The sequence below is a fragment of the Trachypithecus francoisi genome, unplaced genomic scaffold (assembly GCF_009764315.1).
Source record: "Trachypithecus francoisi isolate TF-2019V2 unplaced genomic scaffold, Tfra_2.0 Lachesis_group12, whole genome shotgun sequence".
NCBI lineage: Eukaryota > Metazoa > Chordata > Mammalia > Primates > Cercopithecidae > Trachypithecus > Trachypithecus francoisi.
In genome coordinates, this window is record NW_022681457.1 from 11,549,973 (window position 1) to 11,570,216 (window position 20,244).

Below are 20,244 nucleotides of genomic sequence, written 5' to 3' on the forward strand. Positions count from 1 at the left end.
TCCTGAACCACCGCCCACCCTGGAACAGGAGGGCAGCCCGCTCACGTCCTGATTCCTGGCACCGACGTCGGCCCTTAAGTTCTGCCCGGGTGGAGAGTGAGGACACACACACACAAAAAGCGATCCGTAGTCAAGGAGACGTAGCCTGCACTCCTGATTGGCGCAGAACTCTAGCCTGGTCTCCTCCTCTTCGCTTGCCAGCTTCTAGAGCTCTGGAGGCCCCACCTCCCAAATGCCCAGTGGTGCCCGACCTCCTCTCATCTCCACAACAGCGCCGCCATGGCTCCTCCTACTCCTCTCTTTTTTTCTCGGCACGCCTGCGCATGCCCAGGGCCCGCGCGCAGACTACTGGGAAGCCTCCTCGTGCATTCTGGGAAATGTAGTCCAAATCGCGCTCAGAGAGCCCGCTCACTTGCGCCGTCAAGGCCCAATAGGCCGCAGACGACGCTTTCGTGCATCTTGGGAAGTGTAGTTCCAGTGTTGGGGAAGACGCCAGGCGGTGACAAACAAGGGTGAGAAGTTCCCCACGGTGAGGGCCAATGGGCAGCCGCCTTTGCCGCGATGCTTCCTGGGAGTTGTAGTTCGGCTTGGGGCCGGGGCCGCATGGAGAGTTGTTGGGCTGAACGAGTGACTCGGAGTATGGGATTGGGGGGGGAGGGGGAGGGGGGCGGGGGGGGGGATGTTTGGCGCAAAGCCTGCTGGGGCATGGAGTCCCGGTGAGCTTTGTGCGCATGTGCGGGGAGGTGATGGGGCTTGGGGGGCATCGCCTGAGAGAGTGAGGTGAGCAGGGGGGAAGGAGGGAGGGATTGGAGGGGGGCGGTTGGACGAGGGAGGGACCAGTGGTTGGACGGGAAGAGGGGCGCCGGGCCCTCAGGAGCGAGAGATGAGAGAGATGGGAGACTTGTGGGGAGGGGAGGAGAAGGGGACTGGGTGATGGGGGAGGGGCTGGGAGCGAGAACTAGAGGGGGAGGGACTTGGAGAGGGGGAGGGGTGGATAGTGGGAGGGGGGTCGTGGATCCTCAAGGTCCTGAACGCGGGAGAGAGAAACTGAGGGAGAGGACGGGGGAGGGGCGGGACGGGGGAGGGACAGATGGGGGAGGGAAGGGGGAGGGACAGGTGGGGGAAGGGAAAGGGGCCCAAGCAGGGGTGGGCTGTGAGATGAAAGCTGAGTGGGAAGCTGGACCCTACAAAGGAGTCTGGGGGCGCCGGGACCGGACCCCTTCGGAAAGGTTTGCGGGAAGGGGCTTCCGGGGACGATGGTTATTGTCGTAACGTAGATACGGTGCAGATGGCTCTTTTTGTGCGCTGCTTCTACAAGTGCAACTTTTACAGAGTTGTGAGATTCCTGAAGATAACTCGATGAGGAGCATCTGCCTTTTTAGCTTGTTGCAAGGCATTATTACCTTCGGTAATATGTGTAAAGTGCTTAGAAACTCTGTTTATTGTCATCTGAAGTTGACCCCCGCCACCTCTACCCCAGTCAGGATGGAGTCACCCTCGTCTATATCCATCTTAATGCCTATTCCAATGTATACTTAGTATTTTAATCTGTGTGCGTGTTCACAGCAGTGTCCCCTGGGCACCTTGCAGGGAACCTTCCACAAAGTACCCCTAACTCTGAGTGGACACTTACGAGCCAGGTGTGGTTCTCAGCATTTTTGTTTTCCATCACTTTACAGTCAGCGAAATGGAGATACAGTGTATTACAAAAGGTGCCTTGTACCTTGTGCAAGGACACAGAACTGGTAGGAAGCAGAGCTGGAATTTGCCCCAGAGCCTTTGTGCTGTAGGTAAATATTTGTCCAGTAGGCTAGCGGCTCTCAACCAGGAGTGGTTTTGTCCCCCAGGGGACATGTGGCAATGTCTGGAGACTTATTTGTTTTTCCAACCTTGGAAGTCCTGCTGGCATCTCATGAAAAGAGGCAGAGATGCTGGTAGACATTGTGTGTTGCACAGGATAGCCTCCCACAACACAAGTGCCATTAATGTCGAGGTTGGGAAACTCTGGAGCAGACAAACCGGTCTTTGTCGAGCACCTACTCTTTGCAGGCTGCTTTTAACTCCTGCTCCCAGCAGCCTCTTGAGAGGAAGGAGCTATTGTTAGCCCTGTGTCGCAGGTGGAGAAATGAAGCGCAGAGAGGGCAAGCCACACGTCCACAGTCACACTGCTGCTGAGTGGCAGAGCTGGAAGTTGAAGCCAGGCAGCCAAGCTCCACAGCCTCTTAGCCATGATATTAGCCCAGCATGCGTGGGTGGTGGCGCCGGGGTACTGGGAGGAACCGGTGTGGACTCTGGAGTCACATCTGGGTCCCATTTGTGGCTTATTCACTCTCTGAGCATCTCCCTCTGGTATGAGGGGACCCATCTCCCCAGCTCACAGGTCTGTTGGGAAGGTTGGTTGGGGCACGATAAGACACTAGCCACTCAGTGGCTGTCTTCGAGGCATCCAGGGTGCCTGGCTCAGGGCTGGACTGTGATTTGCGGACACGGACAGCTAGGCAGCAGGGTTACAGCTGTTGAAAGCACATAGCGCAGGGCGCTTATTGGATGGTAGGGTGGATTTACATGGTGGGATGCCCTTACTTAACAGCATGTGCTTTCTTGGGTGCAGGCCCTCTGCTGGGTGGCCCCAGGGACCTAGAGAAGAGTTGGACTTGGTCACTGCCCCAGAGAGCTCACTTTCTGGACAGCCCAGGGCGTCATGACCTGTGATCACCTCTGAGATTCCAAACAGGGTCAGCTTGATGGCCTGTGGCCTTGCCCTCTGGCAGAAATTCCTCCTTAGTCCCAGAGGGATCTTTTTGATAGCAGAGCAGGCCTCTGTGTGGCTTTTGAGACTTGCATCTGGCCTGGGTCTTCCGGTAAGCCTTTCTGCCTGCTCCCGGGTTCATCAGTCCTTAAACTGATGGATGGGTGGGGAGGGAGGTAATGCTGTGGCCTGTCTGTGGAGCCAGACAGATGTGGATGTGTGAGTCCAGGCTCTGCCACATGTTAGCTAAGTGACTTTGGATAAGACATCTCCCCTTGCTCCATCTGCAACTTGGGGGTAGTAACACCAACCTCATGGGATTGATCAGCCTGTAAAGTTTATTTAGGCGCTAGCCAGAATGCTGGGGTTGGAATACGTAGTCTCTTGCCCGCATGGAGCTTGAATTGTAGTGAAGAAAGTCAGCACACAGGTATCGATCGTAATGCTAGATCTTGTTAAATGCTAAAAGAAAACTAATCAGGGTGACATGTTAGCAACTGGGGGAAGGGCATGTGGGTGCAGCATTGGAGGGCATGATCTGGGGAGGCTCTCCAAGGGGGCAATAAGTGCACTGAGGCCTCTGTCATGAGAAGGAGTCAGGTAAGCAAAGATCAGGGGGAAAAGAGTGATCCAGGGGGAGGCAGCAGCAGGTGCAGAGGCCCTGCGGTGGGCACTGGCCTTCAGTCTGAGAAGATAGAAAGTGAGCCAGACCGGGCACAGTGGCTCACTCCTGTAATCCCAGCACTTTGAGAGGCTGAGGTGGGAGGATCACTTGAATCCAGGAGTTTGAGACCAGCCTGGGCAATATAGTGAGACCCTGTCTCTACAAAAAATATAAAAATTCCCTGGGTGTGTTGGTGCCTGCCTGTGGTCCGAGCTACTCGGAAGGCTGAGCCAGGAGGATGGCTTGAGCCCGTGTGGTCGGGGCTGCAATGAGCTGAGAAGTCACACCACCACACTCCAGTCTGGGCGACAGAGAGAGACCCTGTCTTAAAAAAAAAAAAAAAAAGAAAAGGGGAGCCATTGTGACTGGAGGACAGAGAATCCGGGAGCGGGCAGAGATGAGAAAGTAGGGCCGGGCTGCATGGTCTCATGGCCATGGTAAGGGATTTGGGTTTTGAGCATCACAGGAAGCAGTTGGAGAGTGTTGAGCAAGGAAGTGACAGGGATTTACAGTGAAAAAGTTTCTGTGATCACTGTGGAGTGATTTGACTCTAGGTGGCGAGAGCAGGCAGACACGGGGGTCTGTGGCAGGCGTCCCAGCAATGAGATGACGTTTGTGGTTAGTGACATGGCGGTCAGGAGCCTAGGCTTTGGTTGTATCAGGAGGAAAATGGTTGGAACCCAGACTTCCTCTCAGACCCCAGTGGCTAGAAGCAGATGACATGCCCACCCGCTTGCTTGTGGTCAAGGGGACTTTGTTGTAGTTCCTCATGATACAGGTCAAGCTGCCATAATGAAGAGACCTCAAGTACAGGGCCCCAGATAGGATAGAACTGATTCTTTCCTCCCATAATACTCCAGAGGTGTTCTGGGGCGGGCTGGCGCCTGAGCCCCATGGGGTCATCAGGGTTCCTTCTGTCCTGATCTTCCAGTGTCCTTGAGGTCAGGGGCCCACAGTCTTTTCCTGTAAAGAGCCAGCGAGTAACTATCTTTGGCTCTGTGGACAGCTTTGCAGGCTCCCCAGGCCCTGTCACAGCCACTCAGTAGCTCCAAGGTGGCTGTGGACAGTGCATGAGCAAGTGGGCACGGATGTGTGCCACTGAGACTTAAGTGAAACAGGCTGCAGGCCAGATTTGGCCCACCAGCTCGGAGACCACTGTTTCTCAAATGTTTTGAAGTCAGGACTCCTTTCTACCTTCAAAATTACTGAAGACTCTACATGCTTTTATTGATGGGAGTCATATCTATTGTTACATATCACAGTAGAAACTGAAATAGAGGCCAGGCGCGGTGGCTCACGCCTGTAATCCCAGCACTTTGGGAGGTCGAGGCGGGCGGATCACAAGGTCAGGAGATCGAGACCATGGTGAAACCCCGTCTCTACTAAAAATACAAAAAAAAATTAGCTGGGCGCGGTGGCAGGCGCCTGTAGTCCCAGCTACTCAGGAGGCTGAGGCAGGAGAATGGCGTGAACCCGGGAGGCGGAGCTTGCAGTGAGCCCAGATCGCGCCACTGCACTCCAGCCTGGGCGACAGAGCGAGACTCCGCCTCAAAAAAAAAAAAAAATAGAAAATTTAAAAGTATTTATTAATGCATTTAAAAATGGCAGTCACGGCTGGGCGCGGTGGCTCATGCCTGTAATCCCAGCACTTTTGGAGGCCGAGGCCCGTGGATCACCTGAGGTCAGAAGTTTGAGACCAGCCTGGCCAACCTGGTGAATCCCCGTTTCTACTAAAAATACAAAAATTATCTGGGCGTGGTAACGCGCGTCTATAATCCCAGCTACTCGGGAGGCTGAGGCAGGAGAATCACTTGACCCCGGGAGGCGGAGCTTGCAGTGAGCCGAGATCACACCACTGCACTCCAGCCTGGGCAACAGAGTGAGACTCCGTCTCAAAACAAAAATTAAAAAACAAAAAAGAAACAGGAGAGCTCACTGCCTTTGTCTGCTCTCCGCCATGGGAGGACACCAAAGGAGGCCGTCCACAGCCTGGAAGAGATGCTCACCAGAACCCGTCAGTACTGACACCCAGATTGTAAATTCGCAGCAGAAGGACTGGGACAGGCTGTCATAGAGGAGCTCCATGGACTGAACTGCTTAAACATGAGCTTATTTCTCAGTTCTGGGGGCAGGAAGCTCAGAATGCCATCATGGTCAGTTCCTGGTTAGGGCCTCTGCCAGGCTGCAGGCGGCCTCCTTGCTGTGTGCTCCTGTTGGCAGAGATGGACAGAGTCTCAGTGTTCCTTCCTCTTACAAGGCCACAGTCCTATTAGGCCCAGCCCTTGTGACCTCAGTTAACCTTCATTACCAGCTAAAAGCTCCATCTCCAAATATGGTCACACTGGGGTGAGAGCTTCCAAGGGACCCTGATGACCCCACGGGGCTCAGGCGCCAACCTGCCCCAGAATACCTCTGGAGTATTATGGGAGAAAAGAATTTTGGGGGACAAACTCCGGCCACAGCAGTTAGTTGGGGTGGCTTCTGAGTAGGCTGCAAAGCGTCTGCTGCCAGGGTGTGGGGTGCACTGTCCCACAAGTCCAGCGAGGGTGGTGCTGATGGTGACCCGCTACTGCCAGGCCTGCTGCAAGCTCTTTCTGTGTTTTCTGGTTGAATCCTCAGGACAGGCTGTGGGAGGAGCTGCAGGACTGAGGCACAGAGGCCCGGGGCCCACCGCGGGTCCCACCCAGCCTTGACTTGACTCCCTGGGATCCCAGGAAGGGCACACCCTTTCCTCACCACCTGAGTGAGCGCCGCCCCGTCACAGAGACCTCTTTGCCCCCTGGGCCAGGCGGGGCAGGTGAGTGCTTTATCTTACAGGGGAAACCGAGGCATAGAGGCCGGGCCTATCCTGGGTACGTGGGCGGCTCAGAAGCGCGGGTCCCAGGCTGGGTGCCATGGCTCACGCCTGTAATCCCAGCACTTTGGGAGGCTGAGGCGGGCGGATCACCTGAGGTCATGAGTTCGAGATCAGCCTGGCCAAGGTGGCGAAACTCTATCTCTACTAAAAATACAAAAATTAGCCAGGCGTGGTGGCAGGTGCCTGTAATTCCAGCTGCTTGGGAGGCTGAGGCAGGAGAATCGCGTGAACCCGGGAGCCGAGGCTGCAGTGAGCCAAGATCCCCCACTGCACTTCAGCCTGGGGGAAAGAGCGAGACTCCGTTTCAAAATAATAATAAGTGAAAAAAAAGGAGCGTGGGTCCCAGTGTGAGTCTGGGCACTGTGGGCAGGGGTCTCGGCGGGCGGGCGTCTCACTGGCCTGTTCCCTGCAGGCGCTGCGGTCCGGGAGGCCTCATGGAGGTGGCGGTGCCCGTGAAGCAGGAGGCCGAGGGCCTGGCACTGGACTCCCCGTGGCACCGCTTCCGCCGCTTCCACCTGGGTGACGCACCGGGCCCGCGCGAGGCCCTGGGGCTGCTCCGCGCCCTGTGCCGGGACTGGCTGCGGCCCGAGGTGCACACCAAGGAGCAGATGCTGGAGCTGCTGGTGCTGGAGCAGTTCCTGAGCGCGCTGCCCGCCGACACGCAGGCCTGGGTGTGCAGCCGGCAGCCGCAGAGTGGCGAGGAGGCGGTGGCCCTGCTGGAGGAGCTCTGGGTGAGCCTGGCGGGGCTGCAAGCGGGGAAGGGAGCGGGGAGGGCAGCCGGGAAGCCACCAGGAAGCCCACGGAGGAGCGCCGCTGAACCCCTGAAAACCAGTGTGCCTCACGGTGGGGAGGCTGCGGCACAGCGTGGAGGGCCAGTCCACGTGGGGCCCCTCCGTCCCAACACCAGCTGCAAGTCAGGAGGGCCCCCGGACCCTGGCATACGTGCGAGTTCTCTAGAAGGACTCACAGCCGTGTTCACGGTCACGGCTTATCACAGAGAAGGACGCGCTGGAAGCAGCTGGGAAGAGGGCCAGGAAGGCTCCAGGGAGAGCAGCTACCAGCTGTCCTCTCCCCGCACTCCGCCCGCACGCAGGGAGCGTTGCCAGCCAGGGACGCTCCTCAAACCCTGGTGTCCCGGGTTCTCACTGGGGACTCCTCCCCGCTCTGTGTGGCTGACCTCAGCCTCTAGCCCCCCGAAAGTCAAGGATACCCTGGCCCAATCTCCACCCCAAATCCATCTTGCTGTTGGGCTGGCCTGAGGTCCCGGGGCAGGCAGACCCTCCTCATGCGGGACGCTCCAAGGGCTCAGAGATGACTTCCCAGGGTGGAGGGCAAAGCCAGGCCTCTCTCTGGGCAGGTTTGGTTGCTTGACCGCACAGCAGGCAAGGGCCGACTCACGTTCTGGGTGAAGGCTTGGTGCACAGCCACACCCATCAACTGACATCACCTGTGGCTGACTCTTGCCACCGAGAGGTGCACAGCCACATCCATCCACTGACGTCATCTGGGGCTGACGCTGGCCACCATGACAACCACAGAGGGCCCGAGGAGCTGGAAACGTTGACTGCCTGGCCCCGTTGGGGAAGCTGCCAGCCTGGCTTAGAGTCCTGTCCTGGGGCAGGTGTGTTATGTGAGCCGCAGACACCATCTTAAGTGTTCTAGTCACCACATTAAAAAAGGTGAATTTACTTCATGGACCCCAATGTATTCAAAATACTGTCCTTTCAGTAGTGGCACTCTCCCATGGCTGGTGGCTGCTGTGTGGGGCCTTGGTGATGAGCAGCAGGCAGCCACGCAGAGACCTCTGAGAAGAGTGGTCCAGGCCACGGGAGCAGCCAGTGCAACGGCCCTGAGCCGCCTCGAGCAGCAGAGGGGCCCTGAGTGAGGGGTGTTTGCGGCGAGGCCTGCGTCCCCAGTGGCAGGAGGGTGAAGAGTCAGAGCGGCCGGGTGTTCCTCGTAAGTGCATACCGAGTGCCTGCTGGGTGCTGGGATGTAGCAGCAGAGAGGTGGCATCTCAGTGAGGCAACACAAGCAAAGCCTTCAGTCCACAGCAGCCAGGCGTCCTTCCTTTCTTCCAGAGGGAGCAGCTCCTGTCAAGGCTGCCAGTGGCCTCGTCCATCTCCCTTCTCAAGCAGCCTGACCAGCCCCCAAACACTCCTCCTGCTTGTTGTCTGGGATACAGCTCGTCCCTCCTCTGCTCCTGCCTCCTGGCACCTCTGTGCCGGCTCTGGCTTCTCTGTCCTCACCCTCCTTCTGGGTCATTGTTCCCGAAAGTAGGTTGTAACAAATCGCAGACCCAGCGGCTTACAAATCACACGTCTGTTATAGTTCTGGAGGTCAGAAGTCCAAAATGGTTTGGTCTCATGGCCCAAAATTGAGGTGTCTGCAGAACCACGTCCCTTCTCAAGGCTCCAAAATCAAGGTGTCGTCTGCAGAGCCACGTCTCTTCTCAAGGCTCTAGGAGAGAATCCGTTTTGGGCCCTTTCCAGCACCTAGAGGCTGCCCGCATTCCTCGGCTCATGGCCTTTCCTCCGTCCTCAGAGTGCTGCACTCCGACCTCTGCTTCCATCCCCCATCTGACCTTGACCCCATTAGGTCCCGTGGTCACTTCTTTTATTATTTATTTATTTATTTATTTTACTTTACGTTCTGGGATACATGTGTTGAACATGCAGGTTACATGTGCCATGAAGGTTTGCTGCACATAGCAACCAGTCATCTAGGTTTTAAGCCCCACATGCCTTAGGTGTTTATCTTAATACTGTCTCTCCCCTTCCCCCATCCCCCGACAGGCCCCGGTGCGTGCTGTTCCCCTCCCTGCGTCCGTGTGTTCTCATTGTTCAGCTCCCACTTCTGAGTGAGAGCATGCGATGTTTGGTTTTCTGTTCCTGTGTTAGTTTGCTGAGGACGACGGCTTCTAGTTCATCCATGTCCCTGCAAAGGACATGAACTCATTCTTCTTCATGGCCGCATAGTATTCCATGGTGTACTGTGGTCACGTCTCAGGATGCCTGTGATGACATTGGGCCCATCAGGAGAGTTTCCCCATGTCAGTGCTTAACTCCCTCCCGTCTGCAGAGTCCCCTATTGCCCTGAGACAGCGGGTGACAGGTTCTGGGGATCAGACCATGTACATCTTTGGGGCCATTATTCTGTCTGCCATAGAGGCGAGGTGAATGCAAGGTGAAGTGGGAGTGGAATAGAACTAACATGGAATCCGTTAGCCTCAGGGTTGCGCCCTGTCCAGTTTCCATGACTCCTCAGAACAGGACCTGGCACATGGGTGCTGTCTAGGTAGATTTCAGCCACTGTTATTACTCTGAGTTCATGCCATCTGTTTCATTGGCATTAAAATGTTCTTTTAGGAAAAGATGGTAAAAGTAGGTGGTGGTTATTGTTGCTTTTTTTTTTTTTTTTTTTTTTTTTTTTTTTTTTGAGACGGAGTCTCGCTCTGTCGCCCGGGCTGGAGTGCAGTGGCGGATCTCAGCTCACTGCAAGCTCCGCCTCCCGGGTTTACGCCATTCTCCTGCCTCAGCCTCCCGAGTAGCTGGGACTACAGGCGCCGCCACCTCGCCCGGCTAGTTTTTGTATTTTTTAGTAGAGACGGGGTTTCACCATGTTAGCCAGGATGGTCTCGATCTCCTGACCTCGTGATCCGCCCGTCTCGGCCTCCCAAAGTGCTGGGATTACAGGCTTGAGCCACCGCGCCCGGCCTATTGTTGCTTTTAATGTATATATCTTGCAAAATAATTTTAAAAAACCCTTCCATTCAGGGATGCAGTGAGAGTTCTGTTGGTTCAGTGAATCTAAAAGTGCAGAAATCACTGGGCTCCAGGGCCATCAGGACTCTCCTGCGCTCTCTCTGCTTGCTCCGAGGCAAACCTCTCACTGTGGCTCTGGGATGTCTTTAGCATCTCTCTTGTATTTGTTACTCTCTTTTTAATGAGAGCAGATCTCAGGCTCAGAGCCTTCTATCAGTGTCCACGTGGACTGGAATAACACTGCTGGGAGAGAATTGCCCGTGACCTCTCTCTCTGGCACAGGATACTGGCTTTCCAGTTCCGGCAATGATACAACATGGTCTTAAGTCAGTGTTATTTTAGTTTTAGGTAAAAGTAAAGAAGAGTAATAAGAGCCCGGGCGATAGCCATTGCAGCTGACGGTGGTGTAGAGACAGCTGACATCTGGGGGCACCGCTGTGGATTGGGGTTTCTCGGCATCTGGTCTGTGGGTCCTCACCTGTCCTCAGAGTTTTCACCGAGGCTTTGCAGGATGAGAAAGAGAGGACAGCCGAGGAGAGGCTCCTGTGCTGGTAGAATGTGGTAGAACACACCTGGTAGCTTTTAAAAAATACTGTCAGCCAGGCACGGCGGCTCATGCCTGTCATCCCAGCACTTTGGGAGGCCAAGGTGGGTGGATCACCTGAGGTCAGGAGTTCAAGACCAGCCTGGCCAACATGGCGAAACTGTGTCTCTACTAAAAAATACGAAAATTATCTGGGCGTGGTGGCACATGCCTGTAATCCCAGATACTCACGAGGCTGAGGCAGGAGAATCGCTCGAACCCAGGAGCTGGAGATTGCAGTGAGCCAAGGTTGTACCACTGCACTCCAGCCTGAGAGATAGAGTGAGACTCTGTCTCAAAAAAATATACTGTTGCCAGGATTTTACTCTCAGATTTGAAGTTGTGGTTATGAGGTGAGTGGGGCCTCAGATTCAGTAATTTTTTAACTGAATGTCTCCATTCTCCTGTTGAAGGACATTTGGGTTGATTCCAGTTTGTTTGTTTTGTTTTAATAGAATTGGTTTACGTCTCTGAATACGTTTCTGTGTGAACACACATTTTCATTTATCTAGGGTACGCGCCCAGGAGTGCGGTTGCTGGGTCATGTGACGTCTTAGTCTGTTTGGGCTGCTGTGACAAGGTATCATATCATAGGCTGCTGGCTGAAAACAGCGGGATTGTATTTCTCACAGTTCTGTAGGCTGGAGAGTTTGAGATCAAGGCCGACTCAGTGTTTGGTGAGGGCCTCTTGCTGGTTCACAGATGCTGTCTTCCTGCTGTGTCCTCACATGGCAGAAGGGGTGAGGGGATTTCTTTGGGGTCTTAGAAGGGCACTAATCCCATTCATGAGGGCTCCCCCCTTCATGACCTAATCGCCTCCCAAAGACCCCATGTAATCTCATTACCTTCAGGGTTAGGATTTTAACACAAGAATTTGAGAGGCATACAAACATTTGGTCTGTAGCAAAGTCTTCCGGCCATTTTCAGACGGGGTTGTTTTCTTGCCCTTGAGATTCGTTCACGTTATTCTAAATGCATCCTTTGCCAGCTATTAGACTTTCACATTTTTTAAAACAGTGCTTCATGACCTGTGTGAGCCACCGGGGTTGGGGACCACCAATAAGAGAGAGCCATCATCCAGGAGGAGGCAGACTCTTCCATTCGGGGGAGAACAGGGGACATTTGGGAATCACGGGCTCTGTGGTTCTAAGGACTGTTCCATCTCCTCAGAGTCCAGGGAACTTAGAGAAATCCCCTCCTGGCTACGTTGGCTTGTGGAGTTCGCTTATGACTTTTTTACGGTATGTCCAGCCCCAGCTGGAATGTTGTCTCATGTAGTCTCAGGTGGGTTGGGGCCTTGTCTTGTTCAGCGACGTGTCCCTGGAGCTCAGGATGGTGATGGGCACATAGTAGGTGCTACAAAAATACTTGTTGAGGGAGTAGCTACCCCTTCTCAGCCTCCTCTTCTCCTGCTCTGGAGGGAATGGCTAATCCTTCCCAGCCTCCTCTAGTCCTGCTTTGAAATACAGGGTTTGACAGGAAGACCAGGATATGGTCGCCTTCCTCACTTCTGTGGAGAGAGAATCTGATCTGCCCAGAAAGATGGAATGACCTGGCTGTAGTCACTCAGCATCTGGCCTCAGGCACACAATAGGGAAAGGGGATAGTTTGAGACGGATGGGGGCAGGGCGTCTGCCAAGCGGGGAAATGCAGAGAAAAGCCAGTGGGGTAGGCCTGGGAGGCGGGGAGAGGCAGCTGCAGCCAGTACCCAGTTCGCTTGACAGGAAATGCCCCAGTCAGCCTGCGTCTCAGGTCAGAGTTGAAGGGGAGGCCCTGGGGCTGCAGAGGCAGCCAGGAGCACAGGAAAATAGCTCAGGGTAGCTGTTCGATGTTAAAGCCAAACTTAGCAGATTAGCAGAGGACAGGTTGATAATCAAGCCCCAAACTCAATATTGGAAAGAATGGTAGAATAGCGCAAACCTTCAGCAAGTTGACTAGGAGGAAAACAAGAAATGGCGCAAACACTGATGGTGGAAGCAAGCAAAGCCCCGGATGGAGCGGATTCTACAGCTCTTAAGAACACTGTATCCAATGCATTCACTATGTACACAATGCATTCAAAGTCCTAGATGAAACGGAGTTTTCTAGGAAAATATAAATCAACATATGTTCATGACGTAGTGGCAGATGTGAGAGTGTGGAAACCAGAGAGGGGGAAATCAAAAGGTGATGAAAGACCTTCACGTATAGAAGGCACTGGGTTCCAGCACTTTGTTTAAGTTCTGCCAGGCCTCCAAGGAACTGATCATTCTCATCTGTTCTTTTTTTGGGGGCAGAGCCTCACTCTTGTCACCCAGGCTAGAGTGCAGTAGCGTGGTCTCGGCTCACTGCAACCTCCACCTCCCAGGCTCAAGCAGTTCTCCTGCTTCAGCATCCTGAGTAGCTGGGATTACAGGTGTGTGTCACCACACCAGGCTAATTTTTTTTGTATTTTTAGGAGAGATGGAGTTTTACCATGTTGGCCAGGCTGGTCTCGAACTCCTGCCCTTATGATCCGCCTACCTCGGCCTCCCAAAGTGCTGGGATTACAGGCGTGAGCCACCACGCCAGCTTCATCTTCTCATCTTTCACACAAACTTCCAGAACACGAGGAAGGTGTTCCCCAGCTCATTGGCAAGGCTGCCACCCCCACCCCCCTAACAGGACAAGGACAGCACAGGAAAAGAAGGTTGCAGCCAGTCTCATTGGGATCCTCAACAGAACATGGGCAGCTTGATCCTGCAGTGGGTGGATAGGTTGATGTGCTGGGGTAGGTGGAGCTTAGCCCAGATACACCAGGATGCTCCATCCTTAGGAAGTCTCTCAGTTAAAGTACACAGACTTCAAAGCCGACCAGAGTCTCTCAGTTCAAGTACACAGACTTCAAAGCTGGATATGAGTCCTGCCTCCACCTCTTCCAAGCTGGGTGACCTTGGACGTGTGTCTGGGCCTCTCGGAACCTTGGCTTCCTCAGCTGTGATTTTGGAATCTGGATTCCTGAGCCCTCCAGGGATGGGTGTAAGGAGTGCTCCATCAGGCAGTGTGTTCCTGGCCGTGCCAAGTTGGCTCAGTCAGTCACACATAGGGTCACAGCTTATTACAGAGAAAGGACACAGATGACAACCAGCCAAGGAAAGAGATGCGTGGCCGGGCGCGGTGGCTCAAGCCTGTAATCCCAGCACTTTGGGAGGCCGAGACGGGCGGATCACGAGGTCAGGAGATCGAGACCATCCTGGCTAATACGGTGAAACCCTGTCTCTACTTAAAAAAAGACAAAAAACTAGCCGGGCGACGAGGCGGGCGCCTGTAGTCCCAGCTACTCAGGAGGCTGAGGCGGGAGAATGGCGTGAACCCGGGAGGCGGAGCTTGCAGTGAGCTGAGATCCGGCCACTGCACTCCAGCCTGGGTGGCAGAGCAAGACTCCGTCTCAAAAAAAAAAAAAAAAAAAAAAAAAAAGGAAAGAGATGCGTGAACAGGTAAGAGATGCGTGGAACAGGTAGAGGAAGGCTCTTTGCTCAGAGCTTCCAGCTGTCCTCCCGCTGTGGAGTGTGGACAGCGCTAACTCCTCTCAGCAACAACGTGTGACAGCATGCAGGGGGAGCTGCTGGCCAGGGACGCTCCCCGGAGCCCGGCGCCCTGGGTGTCGACTGGGGTTGCGTGTGTGGATATGCTGACCTTCACCTCCAGCCCCGGCAGACGCAGAGCTGATGCATGTGGCCCAGATCCCCAACCCTGAGTCACACTATTGGCTCAGCCCACCCAGGTGGTCCAGGGCCCCAGGTGAGCAGACTCTGCCATCAGGCAGTGTGTTCTGGGGGCGTAGACATGACCCTCCCTGGAGCCGAGGGCAGAGGCCAGACCTCTCTGGACAGGGCTGATCCTCACTGCACAGCAGCGGCGGCTCGTCCAGTCTCCACGCAGCCCTGCAGGGTCTGTCCCGGATCCTGGTATCATCTCAGGGAAGGGAAGCAGCTTGCCCGAGGTGACACAGCTGGTTCAGGGGCAAGGGGATCTGTGGAAAAAACACACTCAAAGTATCTTTTTCTGTTCTCAGCATCAGTGACCACAGAAGACGTCTGTGACCAAATGTTGGAGGGGGCGTCCCCTCACATACTGTACAAGCAATCAACTCTACAGCAGATGCAAGCTGGGTGTCCTCTAACGCATTTCCAACACGGTCTCCCTGGAGACAGCACCAGATCCCACAGGTTGAGGGCTCACGGTCCAAGACCGGCCCCCCATTTCTGATGCCAGTCACAAGCCGCAGGTTATTTCATCTGTGCTTCCACCTGACGGGCTGAAAATCGGGCTCCCACAGCCGCTCCTCTGGTTCGGTTAATTTGCTAGCATGCCCACGGAACCAGGGAGATAGGTTTACCGATTGATTACAAAGGAGATTTTAAAGGATACCGTTGAACAGCCAGATGGAGAGCCACGTACCTGAGGTCTGGAAGGGTTCCGAGCGCAGGAGCCTCTGTCCCTGTGAACTTGGGGTGCACCATCCTCCCAGCATGTGGGTGAGGTCTGGTTTACTTTGCTGTCCGCCTCCACGTGTTCAGCTCTCTGGAAGCTCCCCGAACCCTGTCCTTTGGGCCTTTTATGGAGACTTGGTTGAGAGGCATAAATGAAGCATGGACAGCCATGTAGAAATACGATTAGATAAAACGCGTGTGATCTAATCCGAGTAGACCGAGCAGGGAAACCTCACAAGGCCTATGTGTTCGGACCCTTCTTGGCCTCCCTGTTCAGCCTTCTTTCCTCCAGGGTAGGGGCGGGACCCCTTCTGAAGGGGGGTGTTACGGCCCACAATCAGATAAATTAGGTCAGAAAATTTTTTTATGGCCCGAGGTGGGGGAAGATTGAAGTATATTTTTAGTTTTTAAGGCCTGTCTTGCAGAGAAAGAAGAGCAGGTGAAAGTGGGGCAGAAGGTCAGGGAGAGAGTTTCTGAGGCCTAAAACTTCCCAGCGTTAGAACAAGACTGTAACAAGGGCTGTGGGAGTCATGAGCCAGGAGCCATAGACAGAACCCAATGTATACGTACCATAAAATCACAGGAGGATTGGGACCCTGGGGCTGCTCCGTGCTCCCCCCTTCTGTGTGCCTGGCTCCGCAAGGGGCACCTGTCCCTGCGTGGGTGTGCCCTGGATGTCTCTTCCTGTGGATGATGCCTGGCCAACATCCCCTGTCTCTGGGACCTCAAACCAGGAAGTTCCCAGAGGAATGGGTGGATCTCAGGCTTTTCTGTGCCCAAGATCTCTGGGAGAACTCTCGGCTGACACGGCTTCCCAGGCTCCACTCTCAGGTGTGTCGACCCCGGTGCCCTTGAGCCGAGGCCAGGACGGCACCTCTGCCCGGCCTCTGCCTGTGGCCGACAACACACAAGGATCATGGGAGCCCCGCCAAGGGCCAAGGAGCTGGAGGGGTGGTCCAGGGTGGTGCTCTGGGCCTGGGTGAGACTGTGCAGTTCTGACTCTCCGATGGGGCCCTGAGCCCATCACGGTGCCACAGCCAGGTTGGGAGGCACCCAGGATCTAGTCAGCCTTGTGCCAAGCCCCCGTCCCATGCCTCAGCCGCCTGAGTCACTGGGATTACAATCATGAGCCACCATGCCCATGCTCCTGTATCTTGACCCCTTCTTTAGGAACGTATTCTTGTCTGTCAGAGTGAGGGGGCAGGTGGTTTGCCCCTGCCGCTTTTTTTTTTTTTGAGACAGAGTCTCACTCTGTTGCCCAGGCTGGAGTGCAGTGGCGTGATCTCGGCTCACTGCAACCTCTGCCTCCCGGGTTCAAGTGATTCTCCTGCCTCAGCATCCCGAGTAGTTGTGATTACAGGCGCGTGGCACCACGCCCAGCTAATTCTTTGTATCTTTAGTAGAGACAGGATTTCACCATGTTGGCCAGGCTGGTCTCGAACTCCTCACCTCATGATCTGCCTGCCTCAGCCTCCCAAAGTGCTGGGATTACAGGCGTGAGCCACCGCTCCCGGCCTAGGCATTGCTAATTTTCACACCAACGATGGCTTTATGATCCAGGTACTCCTGTGGCCAAAAAGATTTGAAACAGGGAAAAGGTGCGATGCGTGGCTTAGCTGTCACCGGCACCAGCAGCATTCCCATCCCCTTCCCTTGGGGACGTGGTTTTGAGGAATGATGTAGTAGAGCAAAGAAACCACAACCAGAGTTGGACTGAAAGTCTTTAAATTTTTGGTCTTCCTGGCTGGCGCCATCCTGCTTGGCAGCTGTTCTGCCGTTTCACGCCGAGAAAAGTCATTTCTGAATTTAGTTTACGTTTTTCCCAAGTTAAAAGCTCACGTATTCTGCATTTTGTGAAGGAGCTAGCACTTTATCCAAAGGGCGGGAAGAAGCTGGTCTGAGACAGGTGTGTTAGTTATTTCTCGCTTCCTGACAAGTCACCCCAAACTTGAGTGTAAAACAGTAACATCTGTCAGCTCAGAAAGCCTCTGCGGGTCAGGAGTCTGCGAGTGGCTTGGACACGTGGACCTGGCCCAGGGTCTCCTGTGAGGTCACAGTGCAGTGTTGGCCGGGCTGTCATTTGAAGGTTGGCTCCCTGCCAGGGGGTTGGCAGGAGGCCTCGGTTCCTCACCTGTGGGCCTCTCCAGGGGGCAGTTTCAGTGTCCGCCAGCATGACTGTGGCTTCCCCCCAGCAGGGATGGGATTCCACAGCTGGTTGACAGTGGTGGGGAGAGGGAGAAATAGAGGCCATCACTCAGGTGTCTGAGTTCAGAACGTGTGCTCTCGTTTCAGGGGCCAGCAACCTCCCCTGATGGGTCGTCAGCCACGAGGGCGCCTCAGGACGTGACCCAGGGCCCTGGGGCCACAGCTGGAAAGGAGGACAGTGGGATGATTCCCTTAGGTGAGCCACTGGCCTCCCTGGTTCTCCTTGCCAGCCCCCAGCACCAGGGATTGGGGTGTTCAGTGAATGATCCTGGCACCAGGATAAGGGCAGACCTGGACCCCAGCCGTTGAGGAGCCCCAGGGTTCGGACCCAAGGGGCGGCATTGGGGGTGCGGTGGGCCTCGGGGTTGGAGGTCCACCCATCCATCCATCATGCACCCATCTAGCCATCATCCACCCTCCACCTATCCATTTCTCTATCATATACCCACCCATTCACCCATCTATCCATCCTTCACCTGTTCCCCCTCACCAATCCCACCATCCTTCTGTCATCCATCCATCATCACCCATCTATCCATCACCCACCCATCCATCCATCTACTCATCTACCCATGCACCCACCGATCCATCATCTGGACGTTCATCCACCCACATATTCATCATCTACCCATCCATCACCCATCCATCCATCTACTTACCCACCCACGCACCCAGCCATCCATCGTCTGGACATTCATCCACCCACGCATTCTTCATCTACCCATCCATCGTCTGTACATTCATCCATCCATCATCTGTCTATTCATCCAGCCATCATCCACCCACACATTCTTCATCTACCCATCCATCATCCAGCCAGCCAGCCATCAACTATGAGTATTGGGCATTGACTGTATGCCAGGCACTACTAGGTATGGGGGACACAGACATGAATAAGAAGCCCACATTCCAGCCCTCTTCCCACCCCAATGGTTTCTGTCTTTAAGCCTTCCCTCCCTGCCTCCACCCCAGCCTGTACTGTGCCTGCTCCGCCCTGGTGCAGACCCAGACGCTGACTCTGTTTCTTTTCCCAGCAGGCACCGCCCCTGGGGCTGAGGGGCCGGCGCCTGGGGACCCCCAGGCTGTGCGCCCCTACAAGCAGGAGCCCAGCAGCCCCCCGCTGGCGCCTGGCCTGCCCGCCTTCCTGGCGGCCCCGGGCACCACGTCCTGCCCCGAGTGCGGCAAGACGTCCCTGAAACCAGCTCACCTGCTGCGCCACCGGCAGAGCCACTCGGGCGAGAAGCCGCACGCCTGCCCGGAGTGCGGAAAGGCCTTTAGGCGCAAGGAGCACCTGCGGCGCCACCGCGACACGCACCCCGGCAGCCCCGGGCCCGCGCTGCGCCCTCTGCCCGCCCGTGAGAAGCCCCACGCGTGCTGCGAGTGTGGCAAGACCTTCTACTGGCGCGAGCACCTGGTGCGCCACCGCAAGACGCACTCGGGAGCGCGGCCCTTTGCCTGCTGGGAGTGCGGCAAGGGCTTCGGGCGCCGCGAGCACGTGCTGCGCCACCAGCGCATCCACGGCAGGGCAGCCGCCAGCACGCAGGGGGCGGTCGCCCCGGGCCCCGATGGGGGGGGCCCCTTCCCGCCCTGGCCCTTGGGTTAGCCGCCGCCCGGCCCGCGGCGCCTCCCGCCCCTGGTGCTGCCCCCTGGGCCATCCCTCCTCTCTCCCAGTGCCACTTGGCCTCTTCCCCTCCTCCTCCTTTCCTCCCTCCCGCCCTCCTCCACCGCCGCCTCCCTTGTCTGAACTTCCCAACGCCTTCCTCTCAATTCCTTTCCAACTCCTTTTCCCCCAGATTTCACTTTCCTGCTCAGGTCTCACCTCAGCCCCCCTTCTCCCTGATTTCTCGGCCTCTCTAGCTGTGTGAAGGGGCCTCTTCCTAATGTCTCTGCCTTCCCCCACCTTCTCTCTCCTTCGGCCCAGCCTCCCTCACCCTCCTCCATTCCTCTCTCCCTGCCCTTTTCCCGCCTGAAGAGCAGAGGTGAGGACCTGGGACCCCTGAGGGGCAGGCGAGGAGGAGCTCAGGAGCAGCCACAGGCCAGGCCCCCTTGATGAAGCGGAGGCTGAAGGAAAGGGGTCTGGGTCTTGTCCCTAGGAATTCTCCCGCAGGACAGATTTGGGGGGGTCAGCGGGAGGCAGCGGCTGATGGCTCTGACAAGCTGAACCCAGGGCCTGGCTGTGGGCTCCTTAGTCTCGCTGCCCCCGTGACCCAAAGGCATGGGATGGACAGAGATGCCTGCTCCCATGAAGCTGGTTGGGGATGGCAGTTCACCAGCATCCAGAGAGTAATAAAGTCACTGTGTGTAGACCCGGAGTCTGTGCTCTGTCTGGACTCTGTCGGGAGCAGCCACCCTCCCAGGGCCAAGAGCATTGGGTGCCCAGGGCTTCTGGGGTCTGCTGTGTTGGTTCCCACCGCAGACTCTCTTGGCATGAGAGAGGCTCTGGGAGTCTGGGCACAGCCATGGGAAGCAGTGCAGGAAATGTATCCTCAGGAGGGCTGTCTCCACCTCCATCCTACAGAGGCAGGGATGAGGCTCCTGGAAGGGACCTGCCCAACACCACACTGAGTTGGGTTCGCGTCTGAGCCCTTCAGCTTCCTGGCTGGGGACCTACCTGTTGGTCATACTCTCTGAGCATGAGTTCCACATCCGTGAGTGATAATGGCACCCACCTCCCTTGCTAAGGCCACTCTGTTTCACTGGGGTCCTGGGTGTCAGTGTCGGTAGGTCTCGGGTGGCCTGTTCTGCCACCTGAGGAATCCCCTCATCTTTAGTCGGAGCCGTTGACCAAGGAGGATGTTCCATATGGAGGACAGTCTTTGGCCAGCTCCATCTTTCCAGGGCGCCTCCTCTTGTCCGCTCAGCGAGCAACCCCAGTTCCTTCTCTCCAGGGAGGAAATCTCCAGCCTCTGCCGGGTGGAGGAAAGGCAGTTGTCAGACTTTGGAAAGGAGGATGAGAGCGCTGGTCTGACCACTC

The 20,244-nt window shown here is 55.8% G+C and overlaps 1 protein-coding gene across 9 annotated transcripts; it reads left to right on the forward strand.

Annotated features, from left to right (window-relative positions):
- The first annotated feature begins 373 nt into the window (after window positions 1–373).
- Window positions 374–19,582, forward strand: ZNF444 (zinc finger protein 444). Of its 9 annotated transcripts, none has more exons than XM_033224547.1 (5): window positions 374–512; window positions 6,033–6,210; window positions 6,683–7,001; window positions 17,358–17,466; window positions 18,305–19,582. In XM_033224547.1, the coding sequence occupies exons 3-5, from the start codon at window positions 6,705–6,707 to the stop codon at window positions 18,871–18,873; spliced, it is 975 nt and encodes a 324-aa protein (XP_033080438.1). In that variant the 5' UTR covers window positions 374–512; window positions 6,033–6,210; window positions 6,683–6,704; the 3' UTR covers window positions 18,874–19,582. The 9 variants fall into 9 exon arrangements, with proteins under 9 accessions (XP_033080438.1, XP_033080435.1, XP_033080433.1 ...); XM_033224544.1 differs by lacking the exon at window positions 374–512 and adding an exon at window positions 551–637; XM_033224542.1 differs by lacking the exon at window positions 374–512 and adding an exon at window positions 579–780.
- Window positions 19,583–20,244: the final 662 nt, after the last annotated feature.